This window comes from Ascaphus truei, chromosome 15 (genome assembly GCF_040206685.1).
Source record: "Ascaphus truei isolate aAscTru1 chromosome 15, aAscTru1.hap1, whole genome shotgun sequence".
Lineage (NCBI taxonomy): Eukaryota > Metazoa > Chordata > Amphibia > Anura > Ascaphidae > Ascaphus > Ascaphus truei.
Genome location: NC_134497.1, coordinates 45,686,351 through 45,703,746, shown reverse-complemented (window position 1 = coordinate 45,703,746; position 17,396 = coordinate 45,686,351). Strand labels below are relative to the sequence as shown.

The 17,396-nt window shown below is 51.1% G+C and overlaps 2 protein-coding genes across 4 annotated transcripts in view; both read left to right on the top strand.

Moving 5' to 3' along the window:
- LOC142466893 (uncharacterized) overlaps positions 1 to 17,396 on the top strand; it is a 659,285-nt gene that overhangs the window by 316,018 nt on the left and 325,871 nt on the right.
- Positions 10,026 to 17,396, top strand: part of TRPC4AP (transient receptor potential cation channel subfamily C member 4 associated protein) — a 66,903-nt gene continuing 59,532 nt past the window's right edge. For all 3 annotated transcript variants that reach the window (XM_075572484.1, XM_075572483.1, XM_075572482.1), the window contains exons 1-2: positions 10,026 to 10,179; positions 10,998 to 11,114. In XM_075572484.1, the coding sequence (XP_075428599.1) occupies positions 10,051 to 10,179; positions 10,998 to 11,114 (246 nt within the window). In that variant the 5' untranslated portion in view covers positions 10,026 to 10,050. The remainder of the gene's footprint in view (positions 10,180 to 10,997; positions 11,115 to 17,396) is intronic.

Below are 17,396 nucleotides of genomic sequence, written 5' to 3'. Positions count from 1 at the left end.
CGAGATGACACACGACACACACACACACAAACGTAGACAGACTGACACACGAGATACACACACACACAAACGTAGACAGACTGACACACGAGATTCACACACACACACAAACGTAGACAGACTGACACACGAGATACACACACACACAAACGTAGACAGACTGACACACGAGATACACACACACACAAACGTAGACAGACTGACACACGAGATACACACACACACACAAACGTAGACAGACTGACACACGAGATACACACACACACACAAACGTAGACAGACTGACACACGAGATACACACACACACACAAACGTAGACAGACTGACACACGAGATACACACACACACAAACGTAGACAGACTGACACACGAGATACACACACACGACACAAACGTAGACAGACTGACACACGAGATACACACACACAAACGTAGACAGACTGACACACGAGATACACACACACACAAACGTAGACAGACTGACACACGAGATACACACACACACACAAACGTAGACAGACTGACACACGAGATACACACACACAAACGTAGACAGACTGACACACGAGATACACACACACAAACGTAGACAGACTGACACACGAGATACACACACACAAACGTAGACAGACTGACACACGAGATACACACACACAAACGTAGACAGACTGACACACGAGATACACACACACAAACGTAGACAGACTGACACACGAGATACACACACACACAACGTAGACAGACTGACACACGAGACAAACACACACACACACAGACACAACGTAGACAGACTGACACACGAGATACACACACACACACAAACGTAGACAGACTGACACACGAGATACACACACACACAAACGTAGACAGACTGACACACGAGATGCACACACACAAACGTAGACAGACTGACACACGAGATACACACACACACACAAACGTAGACAGACTGACACACGAGATTCACACACACACACAAACGTAGACAGACTGACACACGAGATTCACACACACACACAAACGTAGACAGACTGACACACGAGATACACACACACACAAACGTAGACAGACTGACACACGAGATACACACACACACACAAACGTAGACAGACTGACACACGAGATACACACACACACACACAACGTAGACAGACTGACACACGAGATACACACACACACACAAACGTAGACAGACTGACACACGAGATAGACACACACACAAACGTAGACAGACTGACACACGAGATACACACACACACAAACGTAGACAGACTGACACACGAGATACACACACACACACAAACGTAGACAGACTGACACACGAGATACACACACAAACGTAGACAGACTGACACACGAGATACACACACACACAAACGTAGACAGACTGACACACGAGATACACACACATACACAAACGTAGACAGACTGACACACGAGATACACACACACAAACGTAGACAGACTGACACACGAGATACACACACACAAACGTAGACAGACTGACACACGAGATACACACACACAAACGTAGACAGACTGACACACGAGATACACACACACAAACGTAGACAGACTGACACACGAGATACACACACACACAAACGTAGACAGACTGACACACGAGATACACACACACACACAAACGTAGACAGACTGACACACGAGATACACACACACGTAGACAGACTGACACACGAGATACACACACACACAAACGTAGACAGACTGACACACGAGATACACACACACACACACATAGACAGACATACTGACACACACACACAAATATACACTCGCACACAAATATACACTCGCACTCATGTATACATAAACTCACACTCACTTATACATAAACTCACACTCACATATACATACACTCACACTCATGTATACACACACTCACACTCACGTATACACACACTCATGTATACATACACTCACACTCACATACATACACTCACACTCACATACATACACTCACACTCACATATACATACACTCACTCACACGTATACATACACTCACACACACGTATACATACACTCACACACACGTACACACACACACACACACACACACACACACACACACACACACACACACACACACACACACGTATACATACACACACACACACACACACACACACACACACACACACACACACACACACACACACACACACACACACACACACACACACACACGTATACATACTCTCTCACACACACGTATACATACTCTCTCACACACACGTATACATACTCTCTCACACACACGTATACATACTCTCTCACACACACGTATACATACTCTCTCACACACACGTATACATACTCACACACACGTGTACATACTCTCAAACACACACCCGTATACATACTCTCTCTCACACACACACAAACGTAGACAGACTGACACACGAGACACACACACACACGTAGACAGACTGACACACGAGATATACACACACAAACGTGCAGAATACACGGGTCACATCCATACGGGAGCACGGGCAGGATACACGGGTCACATTCATACGGGAGCACGGGCAGAATACACGGGTCACATCCATACGGGAGCACGGGCAGGATACACGGGTCACATCCATACGGGAGCACGGGCAGAACACACGGGTCACATCCATACGTGAGCACGGGCAGAACACACGGGTCACATCCATACGGGAGCACGGGCAGAATACACGGGTCACATCCGTACAGGAGCACGGGCAGAATACACGGGTCACATTCATACGGGAGCACGGGCAGAATACACGGGTCACATCCATACAGGAGCACGGGCAGAATACACGGGTCACATCCATACGGGAGCACGGGCAGAATACACGGGTCACATCCATACGGGAGCACGGGCAGGATACACGGGTCACATCCATACGGGAGCACGGGCAGGATACACGGGTCACATCCATACGGGAGCACGGGCAGAATACACGGGTCACACCCATACGGGAGCACGGGCAGAATACACGGGTCACATCCATACGGGCACACGGGCAGAATACACGGGTCACACCCATACGGGAGCACGGGCAGAATACACGGGTCACATCCATACGGGAGCACGGGCAGAATACACGGGTCACATCCATACGGGAGCACGGGCAGAATACACGGGTCACATCCATACGGGAGCACGGGCAGGATACACGGGTCACATCCATACGGGAGCACGGGCAGAATACACGGGTCACATCCACACGGGAGCACGGGCAGAATACACGGGTCACATCCATACGGGAGCACGGGCAGAATACACGGGTCACATCCATACGGGAGCACGGGCAGAATACACGGGTCACATCCATACGGGAGCACGGGCAGGATACACGGGTCACATCCATACGGGAGCACGGGCAGAATACACGGGTCACATCCATACGGGAGCACGGGCAGAATACACGGGTCACATCCATACGGGAGCACGGGCAGGATACACGGGTCACATCCGTACGGGAGCACGGGCAGAATACACGGGTCACATCCATACGGGAGCACGGGCAGAATACACGGGTCACATCCATACGGGAGCACGGGCAGGATACACGGGTCACATCCATACGGGAGCACGGGCAGGATACACGGGTCACATCCATACGGGAGCACGGGCAGAATACACGGGTCACATCCATACGGGAGCACGGGCAGAATACACGGGTCACATCCATACGGGAGCACGGGCAGGATACACGGGTCACATCCATACGGGAGCACGGGCAGGATACACGGGTCACATCCATACGGGAGCACGGACAGAATACACGGGTCACATCCATACGGGAGCACGGGCAGAATACACGGGTCACATCCATACGGGAGCACGGGCAGGATACACGGGTCACATCCATACGGGAGCACGGGCAGAATACACGGGTCACATCCATACGTGAGCACGGGCAGGATACACGGGCTCACATCCATACGGGAGCACGGACAGAATACACGGGTCACATCCATACGGGAGCACGGGCAGAATACACGGGTCACATCCATACGGGAGCACGGGCAGAATACACGGGTCACATCCATACGGGCGCACGGGCAGAATACACGGGTCACATCCATACGGGAGCACGGACAGAATACACGGGTCACATCCATACGGGAGCACGGGCAGAATACACGGGTCACATCCATACGGGAGCACGGGCAGGATACACGGGTCACATCCATACGGGAGCACGGGCAGAATACACGGGTCACACCCATACGGGAGCACGGGCAGAATACACGGGTCACATCCATACGGGAGCACGGGCAGAATACACGGGTCACATCCATACGGGAGCACGGGCAGAATACACGGGTCACATCCATACGGGAGCACGGGCAGAATACACGGGTCACATCCATACGGGAGCACGGGCAGAATACACGGGTCACATCCATACGGGCGCACGGGCAGAATACACGGGTCACATCCATACGGGAGCACGGACAGAATACACGGGTCACATCCATACGGGAGCACGGGCAGAATACACGGGTCACATCCATACGTGAGCACGGGCAGAATACACGGGTCACATCCATACGTGAGCACGGGCAGAATACACGGGTCACATCCATACGTGAGCACGGGCAGAATACACGGGTCACATCCATACGGGAGCACGGGCAGAATACACGGGTCACATCCATACGGGAGCACGGGCAGAATACACGGGTCACATCCATACGGGAGCACGGGCAGAATACACGGGTCACATCCATACGGGAGCACGGGCAGAATACACGGGTCACATCCATACGGGAGCACGGGCAGAATACACGGGTCACATCCATACGGGAGCACGGGCAGAATACACGGGTCACATCCATACGGGAGCACGGGCAGAATACACGGGTCACATCCATACGGGAGCACGGGCAGAATACACGGGTCACATCCATACGGGAGCACGGGCAGAATACACGGGTCACATCCATACGGGAGCACGGGCAGGATACACGGGTCACATCCATACGGGAGCACGGGCAGGATACACGGGTCACATCCATACGGGAGCACGGGTAGAATACACGGGTCACATCCATACGGGAGCACGGGCAGAATACACGGGTCACATCCATACGGGAGCACGGGCAGAATACACGGGTCACATCCATACGGGAGCACGGGCAGAATACACGGGTCACATCCATACGGGAGCACGGGCAGAATACACGGGTCACATCCATACGGGAGCACGGGCAGAATACACGGGTCACATCCATACGGGAGCACGGGCAGAATACACGGGTCACATCCATACGGAAGCACGGGCAGAATACACGGGTCACATCCATACGGGAGCACGGGCAGGATACACGGGTCACATCCATACGGGAGCACGGGCAGAATACACGGGTCACATCCATACGGGAGCACGGGCAGGATACACGGGTCACATTCATACGGGAGCACGGGCAGAATACACGGGTCACATCCATACGGGAGCACGGGCAGAATACACGGGTCACATCCATACGGGAGCACGGGCAGGATACACGGGTCACATCCATACGGGAGCACGGGCAGAATACACGGGTCACATCCATACGGGAGCACGGGCAGAATACACGGGTCACATCCATACGGGAGCACGGGCAGAATACACGGGTCACATCCATACGTGAGCACGGGCAGAATACACGGGTCACATCCATACGGGAGCACGGGCAGAATACACGGGTCACATCCATACGGGAGCACGGGCAGAATACACGGGTCACATCCATACGGGAGCACGGGCAGAATACACGGGTCACATCCATACGGGAGCACGGGCAGAATACACGGGTCACATCCATACGGGAGCACGGGCAGAATACACGGGTCACATCCATACGGGAGCACGGGCAGAACACACGGGTCACAGCCATACAGGAGCACGGGCAGAATACACGGGTCACATCCATACGTGAGCGCGGGCAGGATACACGGGTCACAGCCATACAGGAGCACGGGCAGAATACACGGGTCACATCCATACGTGAGCGTGGGCAGAATACACGGGTCACATCCATACGGGAGCACGGGCAGGATACATGGGTCAAATACATACGGGAGCACGGGCAGAACACACGGGTCACAGCCATACAGGAGCACGGGCAGAATACACGGGTCACATCCATACGTGAGCGCGGGCAGGATACACGGGTCACAGCCATACAGGAGCACGGGCAGAATACACGGGTCACATCCATACGTGAGCGTGGGCAGAATACACGGGTCACATCCATACGGGAGCACGGGCAGGATACATGGGTCAAATACATACGGGAGCACGGGCAGGATACACGAGCACTCTTGAGGCACCGTGGAAAGTTCCCTCAAAATATTTTGATGTGGTCCATTGCGTTATAGCCACTGCTAAATACCCTTCTCCCCTCCCCCCCTCTAACCTAGGAGTATAAACATTGTGTTTAAAGACAAAAGTTCTTCAAGCTAAACACAGGAAAGGAAGTCATTTTTTCAAATTCCAAATTGTGTAAATAAATAGTAGTGTTATCCTAGGCTTGGAAGTTATTGTGTGTGTCTGTGTGTGTCTGTGTGTGTGTGTGTCTGTGTGTGTCTGTCTGTGTGTGTGTGTCTGTGTGTGTCTGTGTGTGTCTGTGTGTGTCTGTGTGTGTCTGTGTGTGTCTGTGTGTGTGTCTGTGTGTGTGTCTGTGTGTGTGTCTGTGTGTGTGTCTGTGTGGGTTTCTGTGGGTGTCTGTGGGTGTCTGTGTGTATATATTCAGGTCTCGAGAAATTTTATAAAATGTCGCTCGCTCGGGGGGAAAAAAATGCACTCCCCTCCCCCTAGAATTTTTTTTACCCCCCTCCCGCTGGCGAGTGCTTACCGGCGGTGGAGGCGGCGGCGTGAAGCAGCGTCTCCCGGCATTCTGCTGCAAGTCCTGTGTCTCCCCCTCCAACTCCCTTCAAAATGGCTTTACCGCGTTGTCATGGCAATGGGACGCTACGTGACGTAATGCGGCGTTACGTTGCTATGGCAACTCGACGTCCCGTTGTCAGCAGCCATTTTGACGGGAGTTGGAGGAGTAGACACAGGACTTGCAGAAGAATGCCGGGAGACGCTGCACCACGCCGCTGGTAAGCACTCGCCAGCGGGCACTCACCCTGTGTATATCTTTGTATCTATCTATCTATCTCAAGGGCCAATGTCCGCCTCCCCAATACTATCTGGTTGTAACCGTGCAGTATAAATCAGACAACTCGCCACGCACATGCGTTTGCGGTTAACCTTTCATTTATAGCGGAGGAGTGAGAGAGAAGCAGACTCTCGCCTTGGTCTAGCGGGGTTAAAGGTTACCGGCCTTTAACTGTTTGTCCAGCAATCACCTCTTCCCAGCTCTTGCGCAATTGTACAGATGGTGTCCCCGTGAGACCCCTGGGGCGCCAGTCACCGGGCAGCACCAATTGGTGATGTGCGCATGTAGCCGGCCTGTGCTGTGGCTAATGGGGCTAGTTGTTTGTGTTCAGCGGCCCTTGTAGAAAATCCAAGCACTGCAAATAAAGTCCGTTATTGTCTCGTTTTGCGGGAAAATGTCTCTCCGACTCTTTTCTGTCTTTGACTCTCTACTCAGACCACCCTCGGCTGCCTCCTCTTCTTCCTCCATCTCACCTCAGGACTTTGCTGACTTTTTTAAGGAAAAGGTGGAATCCATACATCAGAACATCCCCTCTGTTGCCTCCTCCCATCCCACACCTCTTCCTAACTCTCCTCCTGTCTTTCTTGACTCTTTTTCTGCTATCTCCATACTCTTGGTATTCGGAACAAAGCTCTATCCTGGATCTCCTCCTACCTCTCCCATCGTACTTTCAGTATCTCTTTTGCTAACACCTCCTCTATTGATCTCTCTGTGGGGGTACCCCAGGGCTCTGTCCTGGGACCACTTCTCTTTTCTCTGTACACACTCTCTCTAGGTGACCTAATCACATCTTTTGGGTTTAAATATCACTTCTATGCTGACGACACACAAATTTACCTTTCAACCCCTGACCTTACACCTGCTATACAGACAAAAGTTTCTGAATGTCTCTCTGGAATATCATCTTGGATGACCATCCGCCGACTGAAACTTAACATGGCAAAAACAGAGCTCCTTATACTTCCTCCCAAACCTGGCCCTACTACCTCTTTCCACATTACTGTTGGAAATACGATCGTTCACCCAGTAGCCCAAGCACGCTGTCTAGGGGTCACACTCGATTTCTCCTCACATTCTCCTCTCACATTCAAAATGTTTCTAAAACTTGTCGCTTTTTCCTCCACAATATCACAAAGATACGCCCTTTCCTCTGTTACTCGCCAGAATCACTCTACTCTTTCCTAAATCTGTATCCGCATCTCCCCTCCTGAAATCCCTCTCCTGGCTTCCGATCAAATCCCGCATCTCACACTCCATCTTCTCACTTTTAAAGCTTTACACTCCTCTGCTCCTCCTTACATCTCAGCCCTAATTTCTCGCTATGCACCATCCCGACTCTTGCGTTCTGCTCAAGGATGTCTTCTTTCTACCCCCTTTGTATCTAAAGCCCTCTCCCGCCTTAAACCTTTTTCACTGACTGCCCCACACCTCTGGAATGCCCTTCCCCTCAGTACCCGACTAGCACCCACTCTATCCACCTTTAAGACTCACCTTAAGACACACTTGCTTAAAGAGGCATTTGACTGTGGATATTCTGAACACATGATACATAAAGCTTGGCCCCCTGCAGACGCACTTACTAGAATTCCCTCCTACTGTCTCTGTACGTTCTCCCTACCTACCAATTAGATTGTAAGCTCCTCGGGGCAGGGACTCCTCTTCCTTAATGTTACTTTTATGTCTGAAGCACTTATTCCCATGATCTGTTATTTATATTATCTGTTATTTATATGATTACAACATGTATTACTACTGTGAAGCGCTATGTACATTTATGGCGCTATATAAATAAAGACATACAATACAATACAATTGAGGGATCTCTCTCCTCCTGCCCATGATCCGCTCGGGGTCTCGGGAGGAAACGGTTCTCTACTAATACGTTGCTATGATTCACATACATTTTACCTACACAGGACTATCACTTTCAAGCTAGTGTACCTTGTCTGCTTATTACCGTTACCTCCTCGTGTACTCTGATATTCAGGTACCACTAGCTAGTGTACCTTGTCTGCTTATTACCGTTACCTCCTCGTGTACTCTGATATTCAGGTACCACTAGCTAGTGTACCTTGTCTGCTTATTACCGTTACCGCCTCGTGTACTCTGATATTCAGGTACCACTAGCTAGATCTTTATACCTGTTAATACCATCTTATTTGTTCTACTCTTGCAGGGTTTGCTATTGGCGTAACCCTCCCAGTACCGGTGTGTCCAATCAGGACATCAGCAGCTCTGTGTGTGTGTGTGTGTGTGTGTGTGTGTGTGTGTATAACTACAATTTACTGACTTTTCTAGTGTGACATGTATTTTACACAAATACCTAATATTTAGTTTATATTTAGTGATTACTATATTTTCTTGGTTTATTTAGTCAGTTGAGTGCAGCGCACAGTTCTTTCCTGTCTTGCAACTAGTTTATTCTCGTTTTGCACCATGTTGGTACTTTTTACTACACCTCTTCTTTATCTATGCGAGCTGAGCAAGGACTACCAGAACCCTTGACGGGGCTGCATTATAAGGGGCCCTCGGGGCTACCAGACCCCTTGACGGGGCTGCATTATAAGGGGCCCTCGGGGCTACCAGACCCCATGACGTTGGGGCTACATTGCGGGGCCCCCGGGGCTGCTAGACCCCAGACGTAGGGCTTACAGCATGAGGCACCCAAAGGGTTAAACAGAATAAGAGCCATATTGGGGTGGCATAGTCCTTCATACCACCACTCTCTGACCACCGCTCAGCCCGTGGTTTTCTCTCGCACTTCCGCATGGGCACTTCTTCCCCTTCCTATATATAAAACGGTCTTTGTGTTACCGCTGCAGAGCGGCTGACATGTTTTTGCTGTGGTGAGCGGGTCTCCGTCTAGAGCGTTTCCTTGTCCTTCGTTTAGATGCCAGAGGCTCTGCTGGAAGAGCGGGATAAACCGGCCAAATGGAATGGGATCCCCCGACTCCTTCACGAACTCTACGAGTACAGCCACCTCAACAGCGACTTCTCCCAGTGCCAAGTCATCCTCAAGGTAAGACACCTGGTAACGTCGGCCCGGGCCAATCATTGGGTTTTCTTTTTTTTTTTATGGTTGACCTAGTTCCAAAGAGCTTACAATCTAAATGTTGGTATCTAATAAAAAAGGAGACCGCCGCTCTGAGAGCTGGCAATTGACGTCTTTCTAGAAATCTTCAGGCGAATTCCTCTGTGCAGCTTGTCTCGATCATACATAGATTTATTTGATGCAGGTGTACCCACTCCCCGTGTGTGTGTGTGTGTGTGTGTATGTGTGTGTGTTTAGGGAGGGGCGACTCAATCTTTCTGGACCACCATTTAGAAACCTTTCGTGCTTGGTGGCCTTGCCGCTTGATGATTATTTGTTATTTATTTGATTAGGTTGGAAGCCGGGGGTCTCCGGAGTTGAACCGCATTGATTTCCGCTTTGGGGACCCCCTGCTTCCCGAGATACTCGGAAGGTGATGCCGGTAGCCGCACAGGCTGGGCACAGAAAATGTCTATTTAAAGGTCCCGTGGGCCAATAAGAAGCCATGATGGCAACCCTTGTGGTTTCCTATTGGCCCACGGGACCTTTAAACAAGAGATGCAGACATCCCCTACAGATGTAAGTATCTCTGAAAGCAGGGGTTCCCGGAGCTGAAATGAATGCGGTTTACCTCCGGAGACCCCCTGGTTCAAACCTAGGGGGTATAAATATTGTGTCCTAAGGCAATGGTTCTTCCATCTAAAACACATGCAAGGAAATAACTTTTTTCAAATTCCAAAGAGCAGAGGAAACCCGCCCCCCTGAGAGCTGGCAATTGATCTGTTTCTCCATTTCTCCTGTTTCAGGAGATATCTCCTCTCTTGTCGATGGAAGCCATGGCGATTGTGGCGGAAGAGAAGAAGGCCACCCCGGACTGCACCTTCCCCAACACCTACACCTTTGACTTGTTTGGGGGAGTTGATGTAAGTTGACATTTGCCTCTCTTATGATGAACAGGACACGGGTCTCGCTTACCTGGAAAGGCTATCCCGGTTCAGATTGTAGTAGACAAGATGTGTCTTACGGTGGCAATCCAAGCGCCCTCCCCCCACAGAATTGAACCAAAGGGGTCTCGGGAACTGAACCCCATTAATTTCAGCTCCGATGACCCCCTGCTTCCGGAGATACTTGCCTCCATAGGGGACGCCGGTAGCTGCTCCGCTCCCAGGGTTCACATCATGGTGGCGTTTCAAAGCTCCCGCACCCTGCCGGCCAATAGGAAGCTGTGACGTCATCCGGTTCTGCTTCCTATCGACTCGGGTGATGTGGGAGCTTAAACTTGAAACCCCAGCTGGCTCAGTCAGAGCAGCTACCCGGCACCCCATACGGAAGTATCTCCGGAAGCAGGGGGTTCCCGGGGCTGACATTAAGGGGGTTCCGTTCCGGAGGACCCCTGCTTCAATCCTGTGTAACTAAAAAAGAAATGTTAAAACAAAAAAGCGCTTGTATTGCTCCTTTAAGAGACAGTATGATGAGTATTTGCAGCTGTATGCAAGGTTGGTACCAGGAACTGCGCATCCCAAGGGCAGTCGGAGTACCAGAGTCGTCCCTTGGGTTTGGAGGAAAGGAGATTTCCCGGGCAGCAAAGGGAAGGTGTCTTTACTGTCAGGGCAGTTACAGTGTGGGATTTCCTACCCACGGAGGCTGATGGCAGATACAGTAGATATATTTAGGAAAAGGTTACTGATCTATGTACAAAGTTCTGGTGGTCATCGCTATCCGACGGTCCGTTATCCGGGCGAACGGATTATCCGATGCCAGATAATGCATTCCGCTGAACGGATTATCTGACGCTCACCGCCGCGGATTAACATTGGATCCGCGATCCGACGGAGGATTGCGGGGTGGATAACCGGGCACCGCCTGTACAGGGATTGGCTGAGCAAGTTAAACATAGGAAGAGCGTTAATCCAGGGAGGGATCTGGGTGCCATTACTGAGGTCAGGGAGAAGTTTATTTCTCCTTATGAGACATAATTGGCAAATGTTTCACTGGGGTTTTTTATCTGACGCCTTCTGGACCAAGAGAACTACAAATCCAAGATGAATATCTCAACCAATTAGAAATTGACAGAGGTTGAACTCCGTGAACATCTGTCGTTTTTCAACCTAATCCACCATGGTATAATGATGCAGAGTATCTCCGTACACCAGTAGTCTCAAAAAAGAATATTGTTTTGCATCAAAAAAGAGCAAATTGTTTGAACATCATCAGAGTTCCTTTATGGGATATCCGCACTTCTATTAGACCTGCAGAAATATCCAGAATAATATCTACATTCTCCAGTTTCAGTTACACCCCAAACATTTTTTAAATTCTCTTCTCATCGCTGCGAGACGCCAATCTCCGGATGAGGCGGGCAGGGGGTTCTGGGAAACGGCAGGGCGACACTGATCTGTCACGCGGCACTCGACTTGGCGCCATTAAGCACACCGACCGTATAAATACACTGCATTATATGAGCTGGCAATTTATTTCACGAAGGCCCCCTTCCAAACCCCGGTGTTACCTCGGCTTGTTTAACGGAGTCCTGGTCGGAATACCAGAGCTCTGAATACCGAGCACCCTTTGGCTGCCAGGATCTCCGAGCCTTGCAGAGCTACGTTTAAAGGTGCAGTTCCACCTGCACGCGGGGCATTTTACATTTCTTAATATTGCACTCGTTTGCAGGTCATTACCCAGAATCCCTGGCTGCATCGCAAGCACGGCATGCTAAGAGATAATGGGGAAAGGCGGGGGTTGCAGGCCTGTCTGAGATGGGAATGGGCTCACAAGTGGAATTTTTATTTGCTTACTATTGTACACGAGGGGGTCTGTTTCCACCTCTAGTTTTTTTTTCTCCGTTCACTGATTTCCAAACGGTTGGATTCCTATAAAATAGCCTATAAACGGGTGACAGTGTGCTAATTTGCATGTCATTACCCAGAATCCCTGGCTGCAGTAGAAGCATTGCAGGCTAAGAGATAATGGGGAAGGGTAGAGTGTCAGACCTGTCTGAGACTAGAAAGTGCGCTCACAAGTCATATTTTTATTTGCTATAAAATAGTTGAAAACATGGCTGCTTCGCCCCTCTCCCTCTGCGCGACATCAAATAGCCTGATAAGGGAAGAGTAGAAGACCGGTTCTCTGATAAGTCTCTCTGAAGTCCGCATGGGAACTAGCTCTGGGTTGCCTGGTGGGGGTTACCAAGTGAAAATAAATGGCAGAGGTCTCCATGTGGACATCTGAGTGCCACCGGGTCTCAACCATGTGATCACTTGGTCGTTACGGGCAGGCCTTCCCCATGTCATCCCAATCACCCTGTAGAAAAACGAGAGGGTGCCCTGTGCCTCATATGGCCTCTGAACGTTCCGGTCCTCATGACGTTCCGGGTACGTCTTGGGGCGCCCACATGGGAAAACCTACACTTCTGTTCAAACATCACAACATTGCTGTATACTTATTTATAAAGGGACAGTCCCTATTTAGGACCAAACTGTACAAATAACAGCAATATGTTTAACCCTTGCAGTGCCCTAACAGTCTTGGCACGCCCGACGCCCTTATGATATACCAGGTACGTCATGGGCGCCCCCTCGTTCATCTAGAACAGGGGTGGCTAACTCCTGTCTTCAAAGGGCCACCAACAGGTGTAGGTTAAGGATATCTGCGCTTCGGCACAGGTGGCGCAGTCAACGATTCAGCCACCTGTGCTGAAGCAGGGATAGCCTTAAAACCTGACCTGTGGGTGGCCCTTGAGGACTGGAGTTGGCCACCTCCTGTTCTTGAGGGAGATCGAGATGACTGCTCAAACGGAAATGGATCTCCCTCCCCTTCCGTGTCCTGGGCTTGGTGGTGCTGATGGATCGGCCGGAAGTGCCAGAGGTCTGGTGGAAATACTGTGCCATCTGACCCCTGCCACGGTGTAAAGGTTAAGGGGTTATATCTGGGTAGGTTTTAGTGTTTCACTGGCCACTGGGCAGCGAAAGCTTTAAGCTGCCGGTAAAGTTGGAACATCCTGTACATTGGATAAGTATTTATGGACTGCTCTTTTACATCAACCACCTCCAGGTGATCGGGAACCGTGGTGGGACGGACGCTTAACAGTTCCCAAAGCAATACTAGCAGGACATTTGTTACAGAGAAGTTGCTGGTGGAGACGCCACCGTCCCGGCCTTCTGTATCCTCCTGGGATTTGTGGCGGCTTTTTATTCTTGATGTTTAGTTGCTCGGCTGGTTTGTGTCTCTGGCTGATCGTAAAAGTCCAGTCTTCCATAAATAAACACAATATAGAAGTTGCGTGGTGCGAAGGACCAATATACCGACACAAAAACAGAATCCATTGTAAAAAGATGCTCTCATGCAGCGAGCCTTGGGAATGAATTCATAATATAAGGGACAGGTACTCGGTGTAGCGTGCTGGTCCGGTAACCTCACGCTTAATGAAAGTGACGGTAATGCATAAAGACCAGAAACTGTAGCGTGTGGAATCACCCATCACATACCTATAGTCCAATGGTAAACCGGGAACACATGAAACAGACTAACTCACTGGTATGTTGCAATGTCCTCGCATGTCCCTGGTTCCGGAGGTTCTTGGTGGGCCTACGTTGTGGTAGATCAAGGATCCTCCACCATCCAGTGCACAGCAAATCACAATCCCACCTTGTGAGCACATTCACATGTCTGCCACCCTGCCCTTCCCCATTACGCAGCATTAGAGGCTCTTGTGTTTGGGACGGGAGTACAATGTCCCACACACACGCAGCATTAGAGGCTCTCAGTGTTTGGGACGGGAGTACAATGTCCCGCACACACGCAGCATTAGAGGATCTCGTGTTTGGGACGGGAGTACAATGTCCCGCACAAGCAGCATTAGAGGCTCTCGGTGTTTGGGACGAGAGTACAATGTCACACACACACACAGCATTAGAGGATCTCTGTGTTTGGGACGAGAGTACAATGTCCCGCACACACGCAGCATTAGAGGCTCTCGGAGTTTGGGACGGGAGTACAATGTCCCGCACACACGCAGCATTAGAGGCTCTCCGTGTTTGGGACGGGAGTACAATGTCCCACACACACGCAGCATTAGAGGCTCTCGGTGTTTGGGACGGGAGTACAATGTCCCACACACACGCAGCATTAGAGGATCTCTGTGTTTGGGACGGGAGTACAATGTCCCGCACACACGCAGCATTAGAGGCTCTCGGTGTATGGGACGGGAGTACAATGTCCCGCACGCACGCAGCATTAGAGGCTCTCGGTGTTTGGGACGGGAGTACAATGTCCCGCACACACGCAGCATTAGAGGCTCTTGGTGTTTGGGACGGGAGTACAATGTCCCGCACACACGCAGCATTAGAGGCTCTCGGTGTTTGGGATGGGAGTACAATGTCCCACACACAGCATTAGAGGATCTCGGTGTTTGGGACGAGAGTACAATGTCCCGCACACACGCAGCATTAGAGGCTCTCGGTGTTTGGGACGGGAGTACAATGTCCCACACGCAGCATTAGAGTCTCTCGTGTTTGGGACGGGAGTACAATGTCCCGCACACACGCAGCATTAGAGGCTCTCGGTGTTTGGGATGGGAGTACAATGTCCCACACACAGCATTAGAGGATCTCGGTGTTTGGGACGGGAGTACAATGTCCCGCACACGCAGCATTAGAGGCTCTCGGTGTTTGGGACGGGAGTACAATGTCCCGCACACACGCAGCATTAGAGGCTCTCGGTGTTTGGGACGGGAGTACAATGTCCCGCACACACGCAGCATTAGAGGCTCTCGGTGTTTGGGACGGGAGTACAATGTCCCGCACACACGCAGCATTAGAGGCTCTCGGTGTTTGGGATGGGAGTACAATGTCCCACACACAGCATTAGAGGATCTCGGTGTTTGGGACGTGAGTACAATGTCCCGCACACACGCAGCATTAGAGGCTTTCGGTGTTTGGGACGGGAGTACAATGTCCCACACACACACAGCATTAGAGGATCTCAGTGTTTGGGACGGGAGTACAATGTCCCGCACACGCAGCATTAGAGGCTCTCTGTGTTTGGGATGGGAGTACAATGTCCCACACACACGCAGCATTAGAGGATCTCGGTGTTTGGGACGGGAGTACAATGTCCCACACGCAGCATTAGAGTCTCTCGTGTTTGGGACGGGAGTACAATGTCCCGCACACACGCAGCATTAGAGGCTCTCGGTGTTTGGGACGGGAGTACAATGTCCCGCACACACGCAACATTAGAGGCTCTCGGTGTATGGGACGGGAGTACAATGTCCCGCACGCACGCAGCATTAGAGGCTCTCGGTGTTTGGGACGGGAGTACAATGTCCCGCACACACGCAGCATTAGAGGCTCTTGGTGTTTGGGACGGGAGTACAATGTCCCGCACACACGCAGCATTAGAGGCTCTCGGTGTTTGGGATGGGAGTACAATGTCCCACACACAGCATTAGAGGATCTCGGTGTTTGGGACGAGAGTACAATGTCCCGCACACACGCAGCATTAGAGGCTCTCGGTGTTTGGGACGGGAGTACAATGTCCCACACGCAGCATTAGAGTCTCTCGTGTTTGGGACGGGAGTACAATGTCCCGCACACACGCAGCATTAGAGGCTCTCGGTGTTTGGGATGGGAGTACAATGTCCCACACACAGCATTAGAGGATCTCGGTGTTTGGGACGGGAGTACAATGTCCCGCACACGCAGCATTAGAGGCTCTCGGTGTTTGGGACGGGAGTACAATGTCCCGCACACACGCAGCATTAGAGGCTCTCGGTGTTTGGGACGGGAGTACAATGTCCCGCACACACGCAGCATTAGAGGCTCTCGGTGTTTGGGACGGGAGTACAATGTCCCGCACACACGCAGCATTAGAGGCTCTCGGTGTTTGGGACGGGAGTACAATGTCCCGCACACACGCAGCATTAGAGGCTCTCGGTGTTTGGGATGGGAGTACAATGTCCCACACACAGCATTAGAGGCTTTCGGTGTTTGGGACGGGAGTACAATGTCCCGCACACGCAGCATTAGAGGCTCTCGGTGTTTGGGATGGGAGTACAATGTCACACACACACGCAGCATTAGAGGATCTCGGTGTTTGGGACGAGAGTACAATGTCCCGCACACACGCAGTATTAGAGGCTCTCGGTGTTTGGGACGGGAGTACAATGTCCCACACGCAGCATTAGAGGATCTCGGTGTTTGGGACGA